Source organism: Colius striatus, chromosome 7, assembly GCF_028858725.1.
Source record: "Colius striatus isolate bColStr4 chromosome 7, bColStr4.1.hap1, whole genome shotgun sequence".
NCBI classification, from domain to species: Eukaryota; Metazoa; Chordata; class Aves; order Coliiformes; family Coliidae; genus Colius; species Colius striatus.
This window is the reverse complement of record NC_084765.1, coordinates 39,328,158-39,343,101: the sequence shown is the minus strand read 5'-3', so window position 1 is coordinate 39,343,101 and position 14,944 is coordinate 39,328,158. Positions and strand designations below refer to the sequence as shown.

Below are 14,944 nucleotides of genomic sequence, written 5' to 3'. Positions count from 1 at the left end.
CACGTATGTCAAGGGGACAGATTTACACCATTTAAATGTCCTTGGATTGGCATTTGCCAGTGAAACATTGCCAGTGAAACACAATGTTTCTGCAGTAAATTTTTTCCTGATTTTTACCTTTGCAGCTTCTCCCATCTTCTTGCAGGATGTACCCTTTCGGGCAGGAACACTGGAAGCTTCCCTCTGTGTTTTTGCAGATGAAGTTGCATGGTTTTGGGGACTCATTACATTCATTCAGGTCTAGAAGAAGCAAAACCAGACACACCTTGGTGATGATAACCAAGACTTGTGGCAATGTTTTTCAAAATGCTCAGGAGATATTAGAAGGAAATCAAAATCCCCAAGGAATTCTAATGAATGATACTTTCTTGTCTCGTTCAAAACCTTCTTCAAGTTATCTCTTAGTAATAAATGTTTTATACATACACCATAATTCAAAACCTACCTATGCAAAGAGTGCCAGTTATGTCTGTAGTATAGCCAAGGTTGCAATGACAGCGATAAGATCCCCTCTCATTGATGCACTCCCCGTTACGGCAGACATCATGAATAACCTTGCACTCATCAATATCTGCAATTAAATGAGGGTTAGTTCACAATGCAACAAGAATCTTAGACCTTAGACAGCTTCAACAGATTCTTGTGACCCCACATGAAACCACACTTTACATAAAATTAAAGAATTACATAAACTAGATTAAGTAGAAATATTAAGTGAACAACTATGGAACGGAGCATTAGTCAAACTTTGCAATTCAATGAAGAAATCTCAAGAGAAAGGCAACTGGAGCTGATCATATATTTTTGCCTCCAAAAATCACTTTGCTTTCATGGACACAAATAGCTTAATCTGTACCTACAACACACTCAAATGTGAGAGTGCAAAATCCCATTTGAGTGCATGTCAATCAACCAGCATGCAAAATTAATATCTGTCAAAGCTGGGACGGATGCCTCATCATCCAGGGCCTTTCATTATGCACCCTCCTCCCAAAGGGCCATACTCTCTCAACATGAAAACTCTGAGAAAATTTCAGCTGATATCCAAACTGTCTAGGACCTCACAGTGTTCAAATATGCAAAAAGGGAGTTTATAATCTATCGCTTAATTCGGCATTGTGTAAGAGAGCCTTCAATAGAAAAGTCAGTACCTGCTCCATTAGACATGTATCCTCGGCCATGAGGGCAAAGCTTCTTGAAGGCCACAGTGCCTGGGAAGGGGCAGACCTCGCAGTTTTGCCCCCAGCCTCGGCCACCATCACAGCAGCATTCAGACTTGGTGACAGAGTTCCTGTTACTTGATCCGATTTGACACATACTTTGTAAGACTTCAGTGAAGCAGTAGCCCTCCCTGTTGTCTGGAAGACAAATTATGCATCACAGAGAATCCTAATGGTAATGACCTCCAGAGGGTCATGGGATATTAGGAATTTAGTCAGAAATATAAAAGAAAGGGCATACTTCACCCTGGGACTGTGGGACTGAGAGTGAAAGACTACCAGCAGTAAGAAAGAGAGCACAGTGTCTAAGGGAAACAAAGATGACAGGGAATTTAGCAAGAGGGGCAAGACAAGTTACACTACGTCTATAACGAAATATATGTTTCTGTTTGAAACGCAGAGAAAAGGGACAGGCTGAAAATTAGAACCAAAGAAAAGGCAGCACAGTCCCTGGCTGACTGAAACCACCCAACAGTCAGCTTTCACAGCAAATCAACCCAATCAGACCAGCTAAAGCAGGCCTGTGGTTAGCGTGGCAAGAAGGAACTTGCAGGAGGGAAACCACTTACAAAGGCACGTAAATTCAAAAGCGTGTCCACTCACTACACATCTCTAAGTTTAATTCCAACCACAATTTCTGCTGTGAAAGCGACAGTTCCTTAGGATGTTGCTACGTCACTTACCCAGGCATTCATTCTGGGTGTCACTGGCAGTGAATCCCTCGTTGCATTCACACCTGTAACTCCCCACCGTGTTTACACAACGGCCGTTCTCACAGATCCCAGGTTTGGTCTGACATTCATTCTCATCTGTGTTTTTGAAATGATATGACAAAAATCGAGGCCATTAATGCACATTGCAGAAGTTTGCAAGGAGTTCTTAAGATTCACACTCTACCTGGTTCATCTGGCATTTTGTTTTGGGGCTTTTATTAAAAAACAAAAAGTCCTTTATTCAATTTTCAGAGCAAAGATGACCTTCTGAACTCACAGTATTATACATACTGTAATTGCATTTTCTCTGCAATATATTCCTCATTGGTGTTCAAAATTTTTCACAGCTACAGCTGCACTTCTGAGTGCCATCCAAAGTTTAAAACCAATTCAGATTTAACTTCATTCACGCTAACAGAGATAAACAAGCTTACTGCAATGGGCCCAGTTCTCTGCTTTCTCCACTCAGAGCAACTCAGCAGCAGTACAAACCGATTGCAAAGACAGTCACATGCAGATTTTCTACTTATGTGTGCACACCTGAACAGCAAAGTGTGTACAGCACAGTAGATTCATTACATAGCTACTTGTGTAATTGTTCCCTGAGTTATTTAATGCTTTGTTAAATCCCAAATTTTCCACTCTGCTGAGGAACTGTGTGTTTCAAGACCTTCAACGCTTCAGTGTCACTTACCTATGCAGCCTTCCCCATCTGGTCTGCGCTGATAACCTGGTCCACAGATACACATGTAGGTGCCAATTAGGTTTTTGCACTCCATCTGTTTGGAGTCACAGTCGTGAATTCCTTCTTCACACTCATTCTGATCTAAAACACAAAGTTTAGATTTCATTACATGCAGAGATAATCTTGGAAATTCAACAACAGTAAATTCTGACTTTGGAATTTCAGTCATAATCAAATTCTATACATTTACTGTGCTAAACTAACCACAAGATATATTAGCCTAGAGCAAACGGATTTCTCCCAAATGCTCGTTTTCAGGGCTAGACAAAACTGTAGCATCTGATATGACTTTGCCTTCTGCAGACGTGTAGGTTTACGGGCAGGAGAGAACTAATACAATCAACTGCGTAACGCAAACCATAGAATTTCATCCCAAATTCTTTCTGACTCAGTTACTTCCTGGGATTAAAACTCTGGCCCAACAGTGCAGTGAGTCAGAGCCCTACCCCTGCAGAAATTTGAAATCATTATTTCATAACTGTGAGAGTCTGGTAAGAGCTTTACCTCTGCACATCCTCCGGTCCTCTCGCAGAACGTACCCCGCGGGGCACTTGCATTCGTAGGATCCAAAAGTGTTCACACAGCGGAAAGCACAGAGCAGAGGGTTCTGAATGCACTCGTTGACATCTGGATTTGGGGTGACAAAGACCATGGGGGACGTGAAGCATTCTTTTGCAAAACTCAGCAGACTTGAGTGCACGGGTTTTGGATACAGGCAATACCACAAATTCCAGATTACTGAGGGCTAAATTTTAGTAGTCGGGGACTCATGGTTCTGCTCATTATGGATTTCTGTCTAGAAGCAGGCATCAGCCATGCTGGGATGTTTGCACAGCTACCTGAAGTTTCAGTATCTTCAACGGCAAGCAGCCAATGGAAATAACTTCCAGATCCATGCTGCCAAAATACTGTCTCAGAACTGTATCTTTTCCACATCTAGGCTCAGCTTTTATGACTGGTTATTTTTAAATTCTAGATGCACTAATTCAGCTTCTTTGTAAACTGGAATCCATAAAACAATATCCTGACCAGAAACATCATTCTGAAGTGCATTTCCATACACCCTGGGCTACTTGAGTAATTACTGCTATATAATGATGTTTATGCATTCCGCTAACTCCTCCTCTGCAATTTGAGCTTCCACCAAAATCCCACAGGGAAGTGAATGAAGCTCTAACTGTACATAAAACTAATGCAAGCTGATGCAGAAATAGAAGCATTCTTTTGTATGGGTTTGCAAACAAATAGGTTGTGGCAGATAATTTAAGAACAGCTGTGTCAGGTCAGAAGAGAGTGTCAGAATGTCCTAGGACATTCTCCTCTTCCTGGTTGTAACAGGAGGAGACGAGTATTAAAATAAGGCTCATACTATGTATGCAGAGATCTTTCCCCTGATACAGCCTCTCAGTTTAAGGACTTCCACAGCCAAAAGCCACAACCAAACTATCAAGTTTAATTTCTACTCTTGGATTCCCACACAAATTTGTACAATCTCTTTTTGGGTCAATTTATACTTGTGGCCTCACTAATATTTTGCAGCAGAGAGTTCCACAACTTAAGTAAGTACTCTGCACATATAAATGTTTGCTTTGGTTTGTCCATGTTCCCTCTATTTTTGGTACCTTTACCACTTGTGGCTTTATAAATTTAAATCATATATCTCTTCAACCACATTTTCCACACTGAAAAATTCTGGTCTAATTAATTTTCTGCATGTCCCTGCTGTAACTCTGATCTTCCTTACTCCTCCCTTCGTTGTGCATTTTGAGATGACAGACCAAAGCATGAAAAACATTCAACCTAGGGATACCATGGTAATTGTCTAGTACTGTATTTATATTTTCTGTTTTGTTCCCTGTTTCTTCCTGAGCAAACCCAAGCAGCTCATTTTCTATTTTCATCTACAGTGACTGTTTTCACTCAAGGCTTGTCTAGGAGGTAAGCAAAAACCATACACACAATAAGCAGCGTTTCTGGGGACTGCTCTGGAGAGACTGTACCCCAGCATGCTCCTCTCCAGGCAGTCCCTTAGCAGATACTGTCCGAAAGCCTGTTCACTTCCACTTAGAAAGAGGTAGCACAGTTTAAGGTGGATACAGGAAGGAGAAATGTATCTTTCTGTTTCAGATAAAGATGCATTCCTCAATTGCTTCCAAAATCAGGGAACTGTTTCAGCACACAACTACAAGAACAGTCATTAACAGATGGTAGTCTCACCTTCACAGGTCATCATCGGTCCAGGCTCAAATCCCTCAACGCAGGTGCATTCAAAACCTCCCACCACATTCCTGCAAGTTCCATTTCCACATGGGTTTCCAACAGCACATTCATCAGTATCTGCAAGCAGTTAAATCAAGGAGAGAATCGTGGTTATACTCAACTAAAAAGGTATAAAATTTATGTGGCTGATATACAACCAAGAAAACCCCAAAAATATAAAGTTCAAGAACTCACTGTAAGTTTCTCAGTTAGAGTCACAGACTCTTAGCATAATTTGAGGTTGCTACAGGCAGGTTTTAAATGCCAGTGGGGATGAAGACTCCACAATATCAGAATAATATAACCCTACTAATCCTTAATGCCATACTTGGAGATAAAGGAGATTCTTTAATATGGAAGATGAAACAGCTATACTTACCCACACATTGAGCTCCTTGTAGGATGTAACCATAAGGACATTCACAGCGGAAAGACCCATCTGTGTTGATACACTGTCCAAATTTACAGTTATCTGGATCAAGGCACTCATCCACATCTTAACCAGAAACACAAACAACACGGTAAGTGCAATTGACTTCATGTGCTTTTAGACTCCTCTAAAAGAAGAGATGTTCTGGTGAGAAACATTCTTGAAATCACAAAAAAAATACTAATATTTGAATTTTGATCTACTAAGATGAGGGCGAAGAATTTGATTCTAAATGTCAAACAAAAAACTAGGGTTTTCTAGACTGGGGCTAGAGAGAGAGGAGAACATAGGAAAAGCAGTAGTCATCCAGCACTCCTTAAATGAAAGCTTTTGCCAGTAAGGCTGAAGTGCTGTTTGTCTTGGGAGAGAACAGAATGTACTGAAGGAATCTGGGAAAGTGTGGTTTGCACTTCTGGAGGATTAAAACCATTTACTGTAAACAAGCAATGCATATTGTATTAGAAAAGACAGGTATGCTATGTGATCCATTCTCTAGAGCCTACATAAGTTTCCTAGGAAGTCTGCTCAGCATAAACTTGAAAGCCAAATATACTACTCCAAAAGAAGTTTAGTTTCTGATATATGAGACAGTCAAGCTTGACTTTAAAATTGGTATGAATAATTGGAAAACATGTACAGAAGTTTCCTAATCCATGGCTTTTGGAAATAGCTGCAGAGGTGTTTTCTGCAACTGGAAAGGAGAATGACTTATAGGTAGAAAATGGCATATTGGTGCAGCAAGGTCACTGTGTAGATCAGGCACTTACCCAGTCTTGCATCACCAGGTCCAACAAGAATGCCAATTCCAAATGGACAAATTTGTCTGAATGCCTCTGTAAGAAGAAAATAAAAATCCAACCATATGTTAAATTCTGCCTTGGCAATCAGCAGTACTCATGTAACCACTGACACTAATTCATCCTCCTCACATTCAGATCTAGAAATATAGTACATAAAGGTACACATTTACAATTTAATCTCACATTCATGTAAAAACTCCATGTTTGCTTTACATTTCATCTGATCTCCTGTATTTATATATGTAAAATCATATGAAAAATTAGCATTAACTTCCTTTAAGAAGCAGCATTACCATATTAAAAGTATCAGTACTAGTGACCACATTCTTTTCTGCTGTAAATAAAAGTTTTCCTATATTTTCTGAAGAAAAGGCAATTTAATTGGTAGTCACCAGTTAGCAGCCCATTAAAGCACATCAAACTATTTCTGCAGCAAGGATTTTACTATATGTAGACTGAAAGTAGAATTTCTTGGTTCAGCTTATAGTGAAGTCACCATTCATTTTTCACAAGGTTTTCTGTGTGATTTTTGACAATTTAAAGATTATGTAAATCTTCTGAGAACAAGATATTCTCTATTCTTTGTTGCAGAAAGCATGTACTTCCTTAGCTGTTCAGATTGCCCAGTATATTCTTGGCATTAAAACAAATAAATTTCTGCTCTGGTGGACCAAAAGGCAATAAGGATGCATGGAATCATAAAAGCCCTTCAGCTTCAGAAACCCCTCTAGTTTGTGGTCTGACACACACACAAAAGAATACAAGTCTTGCAACTAAAATTAACCTTGCACTTATCCCCCCTAAACTGTATCTTGGTCAGATGGATGGACACAGGACTAGAATCATCTCAAGATGCTACTAATCATGCTCAGAACACCACAGAACATCACTTGGCAAGATTGAAGGGAGTTTCTTTGCAAATTCAGTAGGCTGCAAAGAGACTACAGTGCAGCAGTACAACACAGTCACAGATATAACAAATATTATGCTTTTCTTAGTTGAAATATATTAGCTGATCTTTGCTGAGATTGAATAGAATAGAACTAAATGTAGGTGCAGATCTGCACTTAAAGCAACAAAGCGTCTGGCACACTGCTGGGCTCAGAGTGGGAAACAGCATCGTGCAGCTAGGCAGCATAAAACCTGCCTGCTGCTCAGGCCTTCAGGAAGAGACTCGGGTGGGATGTGCTTAAGTGTGTTGGCCTGCATCCAGATATAGATGATGGAGAATATGCATGACATAACTAAGACATAAATAATAAACAATCTCACTGTCCAGGACATGCCAAGATATGAATTTCCCAGATTTGGATATCTTAAAGCTATTTCTTTTTCAAAAGATGAGAAGAAATTGCCTTGATACCATCCTTTGAGAACAGTTTGGGACAGTGAAAAATAGATGTGGTGACACTTCAAGGAAATGCTGGGATGTATACCATGCTTTCCAACGGACTTTGGTTCAAGTGCTCCAGGCCAATGGAATGAAACATGCATGGGCAAGAAGCCTAGGAGGAATATTGCAACTGGCACATCTGATTCTCTTTCCCTCCCCTGGCTTTTGAGAGGAGTGTTTGCAAAACATCTACGGGACTTATTAATGAAATGAACTGTATGAATGTATTGCTGAAACCAGTAATGCTGTTAGCCACATTTGTCAGCATGAATTAAAGTCCATTCAGCAAATTGTACCATGATGGTACAAAGGCCTGTTGCTTTACTTGATGCATAGTTACTCAGTCTACAAAAGATTCTAACAAAGGAAAGTGTTTCTTCAGTGACAGTCCAGGGACGCTTTCCTTCATACACGCCTGTGTTTTGTCTTTCCCTGCTATTTTCAAAAGTCACTCCTATTTTCACAAATCACTGCAAATTTAGGGGTTTTTTGTAATAAAATTTAGTCACAAAATCTAACTTAGTCTATCAGGGACTGGCTTACTATTTTCAGCATGTGACACATCCAGAGCAAAACACTCAGCACCTAATCACACTAAAAAACCTATGAGCAAACAAGGCATATGCAAAAGACTGAACTATGCAAGGAATATGTTTTTTGAGACTGCAATAACATCTGCTATTCAGAGAGCAATGACAATTGTTAAGGTTAAACACCTCTGCAAAACTATTTTTCCTACTTCCTTCTTACAAGAATTCCATCTTGTCTGACCAACCTGATGCCTTCTATGAGTGCATAACCAGGTGGCTAAATGAGGGGAGAGCAGCAGATGTCATCTACCTTGACTTCAGCAAGGCTTTTCACACTGTCTCCCATAACAGTGTGCTGATCAATGGCACAGAATCGAGTTGGAAGCCTGTGGCCAGTGGGGTTGCACAGGGATCGATTCTGGGGCCAGTCTTGTTCAACATCTTCATCAAGGACCTGGATGAGGGGACAGAGTGTACCCAAAGCAAGTTGGCTGATGACACCAAACTGGGAGGACTGGCTGATTCCTCAGAAGGCTGTGCTGCCATTCAGCGGGATCTCGACCAGTTGGGCAGAGAGGAACCTCATGAGGTTCAACAACGACAAGTGCAGAGTCCTGCATCTGGGAAGGAACAACCCCCTGCACCAGTACAGGCTGGGGGTGACTTGCTGAAGAGCAGCTCTGCAGAGAGAGACCTGGGAGTCCTGGTTGATAATGAACTAACACGAGCCAGCAATGTGCCCTCGTGGCCAAGAAGGCCAATGGCATCCTGGGATGCATCAAGAAGAGTGTGGCCAGCAGGACGAGGGAGATTCTCCTCCTCCTTTACTCTGCCCTGGTGAGGCCTCATCTGGAGTCCTGTGTCCAGTTCTGGGCTCCTCAGCTCAAGAGGGACAGAGAACTGCTGGAAAGAGGCCAGCGCAGGGCCACCAAGATGATCAAGGGTATAGAACATCTTTCATATGAGGAAAGGCTGTGGGAACTGGGACTGTTTATTCTGGAGAAGAGATTGAGGGGAGATCTTATTAACATGTATAAATATCTAAAGGGTGGGTGTCAGGAGGTTGGGACATCCCTTTTTTCTATAGTAGCCAGCAACAGGGCAAGGGGTAATGGGATGAAGCTGGAACACAAAAAGTTCCATTTAAACATAAGAAGAAAATATTTCCCTGTTGAGGTGAGGGAGCCCTGGCACAGGCTGCCCAGAGGGGTTGTGGAGTCTCCTTCCTTGGAGGTCTTCAAGACCCGCCTGGACATGTTCCTATGTGACCTGATCTAGGTGACCCTGCTTCTGCAGGGGGGTTGGACTAGATGATCTCTAAAGGTCCCTTCCAACCCCTACCATTCTATGATTCTGTGATTCTGAGAGGCTACCATGACAGTAAGGTAACCTAGCGGATAACTCACCATCTGCTTCCTCAGGGCAGAGTTCACAGGGATCTCCCCATCCCTGTCCCTTTAAGGCACAGCAACACTCTTGTTTGGAATGGTTTCTGGATTTCGGCACAGAGCATTTTCCATCTTCAAATTTGGTAAAGCAGTAACTTACTCTCAGATCTGCAGAGAGAAAACATTGTTAAGAGCAGTTAGGGTGACTTTAGCATAGTTTTCACTGAGAGGTGTTAATTGCAATATTACAGGAGCTGCAGCTCTCTCCTGGCCTCAAGCATTCAACTTCCACCTGAGTCTCTCAAGAAGGATCATTACCATCTCTGACTGAGGAAGCTCTGATGAGAGAGGGGAGCTCTCTACCCCAGTAAAGAAATAGTATATGATAGAGTGTCCTGCTTCAGCCATGGAAGAGGAGTAGTTTTTCTCTTTTGTCCAGCAGGGATGGGAAGCTGTACTCCCCTCTTATTCCCACTCCTCTGTCAAACCTGAATATTGGCTTAATTTATTTATATGCCATTATTAGTAAGAATCATTTGAGTAATGAGATTATAACCAACTTGCAAAGATAACACTGTGTAGTGGTAAAATGAGAGGTGCTTTCCTTCCTCATTCTTCCCTGAGGTATACACAAACAAAGAAAACTGGCCCAGTGGCACTACATTTTACTCCCTTAAGCTGGGTAAGCAGGATGCTGGAGTATAGCTGAGATCACAGACCACAGGCATCCAGCAGGCAGAGAGCTGGCAGTTGCCTGCATTGGCAGGAGGACAGTAACAGGGTAGTTGTGGAAGCAGCTGCTCGTCCAGTTTTCCGGCTGCAGCATCAATGCTGGGCAATGTCCAGATTCTACAGAAGTTCTAGGCAATGGGAAGTTTTAAACAAAACTTTGTTTGGCCTGAGATACTTGAAAAAAATCCAGTCTTCTTCAGGGAATGGGGAGAAGCCTGTTTGAAGTTCTATGCACAAGTGTGCATTTTCATCTGACATGTGAAACAGTGGTCTGGTCTGTTCTCCTAAAGGAGAAGATTAGGCTGCATTCTGGTTTTTTTCCTTACCTGAAGAGAATACTGACTTTAGACTGAAGAAATCTCATTTATACAAGCTCCAGAAGGACAGCTAAAACAGCCATGCTGCTGTTGAGTGAAGTAACTGTGCCAAACTGCATGGTGGTTTGGAGACTTGGATGAACGTTTACTGCAGGTTGGATTCATTTTTACCAAAGCCACAGTTTCATTTAGCCCACTGTGAAGTGAAGAACTCACCCTGGTGTCAACAAGCATCACTGTTCTGTGCCAAGCATAACTACAGAGGTCCTTATAAAGGTCTTACTCATCAGTGGTTCCCACTGTGCACACTGTGTGTAGGACATTTAATGATGTATCTACTTAATAATTTCCAAGTCTTTAAAATAACACCCTCCCTAATTTGCTGTGCTTGTTCTTTATCCACAAAATAAACTAACCTGTGGCTTTTCATTGCTAAAAGTTCAGCCTATAGCATCTGACCTCTGTCTCAGTGCCCATGTTTAGGCTCTGAACAGTGTATGCGGTAATCTAGAAACCAAAAGATGCTTTGGACTTTTCTAATAGGTGCTTACTGCCCACATAACACTGCTTGCACATTTTTTCCATCAATCTTTTTTCCACCCACACATTTGTGGAGAGGAATAGCATGTAACAACTGTTATGGTGAATTTGATAAGTGATAAGAACAGCTTTATTCCTAGAAATGCTGCCTCTAGCAGTGCACTGCAGTAGTCTCCTGCCTCTGATCATGCTCCATCTCCATGTCGGACATGTCACAGAGTCAAGGCAGCCTCAACATTTCTTCCAGGGGTGCAAGAAAGGGCTGTAGGGCAACAAAATTTCCTCACTTAACCTGGTGTATTTGATATTATCTTTGCCTCATTTATTGCAATGTTCTCCTTAATAACAAACAGATGTTAGAGCAAGACAGAACCTGGCCCCAGCTACAGAGTTATCATGTTTTCCTTGTGAAAAAACACTGTTTAAGTCCAGAGTCTCCTTGTTATATTAGAAACAGGCAGCTAATGAGGCTTTTATAAAACAGAAAACTAATTTTGAAATGCCAGAAAATAGGAATGCACTTACCTTGGCATCGTCTTCCTGTGGAAGACAACACAAAGCCTTCTGGACAGAGGCATTTGAAACTGCCTGGAGTGTTGCTGCATGTGCCCAGGGCACAAATTTCTGGCTGTTCCACACACTCATCAATGTCTGTAAAAGGAGTAGTTAAAGAGATGAGAAACAAAAATGTTTACACTGGCAGATATACTTCATAAAATGTAACCTTACATCATCACTGATATCTAACAGATCTGAAAAAATAAAAGGTCAAACAAAAAGCAACAGACAGAGAGAGGAACAAAAAATCCAGGTGCAGATTCTAGGGTTACTTTTCAAATCCTCATGCAGTTGGTAAACCTCAGCAATGCACCATGAACCAAACAGTCTGGGATTAGATTTTTCTTGGGATCAGATCAGGTAGTTCTGGTTCAAACAAAAGTTGGTGAGAATTTTTTCCAGGAAGTGAGTGACTTGGTAGTGGCTACGCTTCAAAACTGTACATTGCCAGAAAAAGACTAAATCTTACTCATATGTAGATACAGAGGAAAGTGGTAACAACCACAAGTACCTAGGAAAGGGACAAAAGGAAGATTGTTCTGTACATACCTTCACATCTGTCATTCTGCAGAACATACCCAGGAGGACAGATACATCTGAATGACCCATCCAAGTTCTGACATGTGCCCGGTGAGCATTTTCCAGGGTCCAATGCACACTCATTGACATCTAAAAGAAAAGAAAGACAATTTAGTTGAGATAATTGGTGTTATCTCAACTAAACCAACTACTGGTGTTATATAAATCTGTAGGTGAGGTTGCTTTAATTTTTATTCCATCAAACTGATGGTCAAACTTCTCACCACCAGAAGAGTTCTCTTCCTGCGCTCTTGTCATTGTTTTGTTCTGCTAAGTACAATGATGACAGAGTGGCAGTTCTCTCTGAACTCCTCTACTGTTTTACTAAGAGTATCTCCTGAAGGTTTGCTATAGTTTTTCTCTACCTTAAAAGAAAGCACTCACCAACACAAGTTCTTCCATCCAGAGCCACCTCATAGCCATCATTGCAAAGACACTGGAAGGACCCAATTGTGTTCACACACTGACCGTTCCTGCAGAGCATTCCATTTCCACTGGCACACTCATCCACATCTAAGAAAAATAACATTGAAAGATATGTAAGAAACACCTACAATAAGTGAAATTGGGTAGGTGAGATTTCTGTTTCCACTACATCACAACTGATAATACATGTCCTGTTTCACAAAAGCAAGTGAGGGGAAAATACTGTGTAGTGGTTTTGCCTGAGCCAGGTTTTTGGTAGTGGGGGAGCTACAGGGGTGGCTTCTTTAAACAAAGATCTGCCAGAAGCTTCCCCTTTAGCTGATAGGGCTGGGGCCAGACAATTCTAGAGATGGACCCTCTGCTGCCAAGGCCTGGCAATTAGTGACTGAGGTAATGCCTCTGTGATTAATGTATTTGAGAAGGGGAAGAAGTTGTTGTGCAGTTGCTCAACCGCAGCAGCAACAGGGACTGAGAGTGTGAAAACATCTCCACAGACACCGAGGTCAGGGGAAATGAAAGGGGAGGAGGTGCTTAGACCCTGAAAGAAAGACTCCCCTGTGACCTGTGGTAAAGACCATGGTGAGGCATCTGTGCCCCTGCAGTCCATGGAGGTCCACAGTGGAGCAGAGATCCACTCACAGCCCATGGAGGACCCTACTCCAGAGCAGGTGGATGCCTGAAGGAGGCTGTGACTCTATGGGAAGACCACATTGGAGTAAGTTCCTGGCAGGACCTACGAGCCTGTGGAGAGGAGCCCACACCAGAGCAGGTTTGCTGTAAGGACTTGTGATCCTGTGAGGGACTCAGGCTGGAGCAGTCGGTGCCTTGAAGGACTGTTCTCCCAGTGGGTGACCCACGGTGGGGCAGCGTGTGAGGAGCTGCCCCTGTGGGAGGCCCCATGCTGGAGCAGTTCGTAATGAACTGTAGCCCACAGGAAGGACTCGTTGGAGAAGTTAGTGAGGGACTGTCTCCTGTGGGAGGGACCCCACACTGTAGCAGTGGGAAGTGTGAGGAAGCCTCCCCCTGAGAAGCAGCAGCGGCAAAGTCCATCTGTAGTGAACTGACCGCAACCCCCATCCCCTGCACCGCTGGCAGGGAGGGAAGGAGAGTCCTGGGAAGAGGGGAGGGTGGGGAGAAGTGTTTTAAGATTCAGCTTTATTTCTCATCTCCCTGTTCTGATGACTCATTAATAAATCAAATCCTTTTCTCCCCAAGTTGAGTCTGTTTTGCCCAAGACACTAATTGCTGAGTGATCTCCCTGTTCTTAACACACAAACCTCTCACTGTATTTTTCTCTCCCCTGTCCAGTTTAGGAGGGGGAATGATATTATGACCTGGTGGGCATCTGGCATCCAGCCAGGGCTAAACCACCACATACTGCTATTGGTCTACAATCTATCATTGTCAAACCAAGAGTAAAAAAAGTAACAGCACACATCACAAGCAAACATTTAAGTGGCTACAGAAAAGTGAGGAGTGCATAATCAAAGAGGTCTTTGCAGACTGAGGCAATTAGATTTTGTCTCTAATTGTGGAGACCATGCAAAGTGTGATCCTAACTCAATGAAGAAAGTGGTACCAATGGTCCTTTCATTAGACGAAGAAAGTCTTAGAATCATATAATTGGTCTCAGCACTCCTTACCTATGCAGTCATTATTGTGTGACAGGATGAATCCCAAATTGCAGCGGCAGTTGAAAGAGCCAATGGTGTTTCTGCATGTTCCATTGCCGCAGGCATCTCTCTCACACTCGTTAATATCTACAAAGAAGCAAAACCAAGCAGCAACAATCTTAATCACTGATGGGAAAAGGAAAGCCTGGAGCTATCCAACAGGCAGGAGAAACGATCCACTGTCAACAGAGTGAATAAAAGGGAAAAATATTGTCACATCTCTCAAAAAGAAGGTTTTACATAAGTTTATACACTTGATGTTAACATCGACAAAACTAATCAAGGGTCCAAAGATCATTTATCTTACTGTGGCTCCTATCTCATCCTTCCCAAAGGAAGTCTAAGCTGTCTTTAATCATAAGAATTCTGAAATCTCCTCATCTTGCTCAGCCAACAGATACTTCGCTAACATCTGTGAACCGGTTAAATACAGAATTTGCTTCTTTAACAAGATGATTCTGTTTCTGAAAAGGGCATTTTTCTGGCAAGAAATCCACCCTTCACTTACTCTGTTAACAAGCAGGCTATATACAATTGCTGCATTACAATATTCATTTATTAAATTTCTTGCCCAAAGGAATAAAAGAGACAAGAAAATTCCAAGACAGGAACTTTTTCCTGAAAAATGAAAGCATTAGCAG

General features: G+C 42.1%; 1 protein-coding gene across 1 annotated transcript in view; it reads right to left on the bottom strand.

Moving 5' to 3' along the window:
• The window catches only part of FBN1 (fibrillin 1), a 156,998-nt gene that overhangs the window by 10,165 nt on the left and 131,889 nt on the right, over positions 1 to 14,944 (bottom strand). The window contains exons 46-59 of the mRNA XM_061999182.1: positions 14,274 to 14,390; positions 12,589 to 12,717; positions 12,175 to 12,294; positions 11,593 to 11,718; positions 9,497 to 9,646; positions 6,135 to 6,200; positions 5,317 to 5,433; positions 4,896 to 5,015; positions 3,183 to 3,305; positions 2,628 to 2,759; positions 1,904 to 2,029; positions 1,152 to 1,358; positions 446 to 571; positions 118 to 240 (exon numbers count right to left, since the gene is read on the bottom strand). Of these exons, the coding sequence (XP_061855166.1) occupies positions 118 to 240; positions 446 to 571; positions 1,152 to 1,358; positions 1,904 to 2,029; positions 2,628 to 2,759; positions 3,183 to 3,305; positions 4,896 to 5,015; positions 5,317 to 5,433; positions 6,135 to 6,200; positions 9,497 to 9,646; positions 11,593 to 11,718; positions 12,175 to 12,294; positions 12,589 to 12,717; positions 14,274 to 14,390 (1,782 nt within the window). The remainder of the gene's footprint in view (positions 1 to 117; positions 241 to 445; positions 572 to 1,151; positions 1,359 to 1,903; positions 2,030 to 2,627; positions 2,760 to 3,182; positions 3,306 to 4,895; positions 5,016 to 5,316; positions 5,434 to 6,134; positions 6,201 to 9,496; positions 9,647 to 11,592; positions 11,719 to 12,174; positions 12,295 to 12,588; positions 12,718 to 14,273; positions 14,391 to 14,944) is intronic.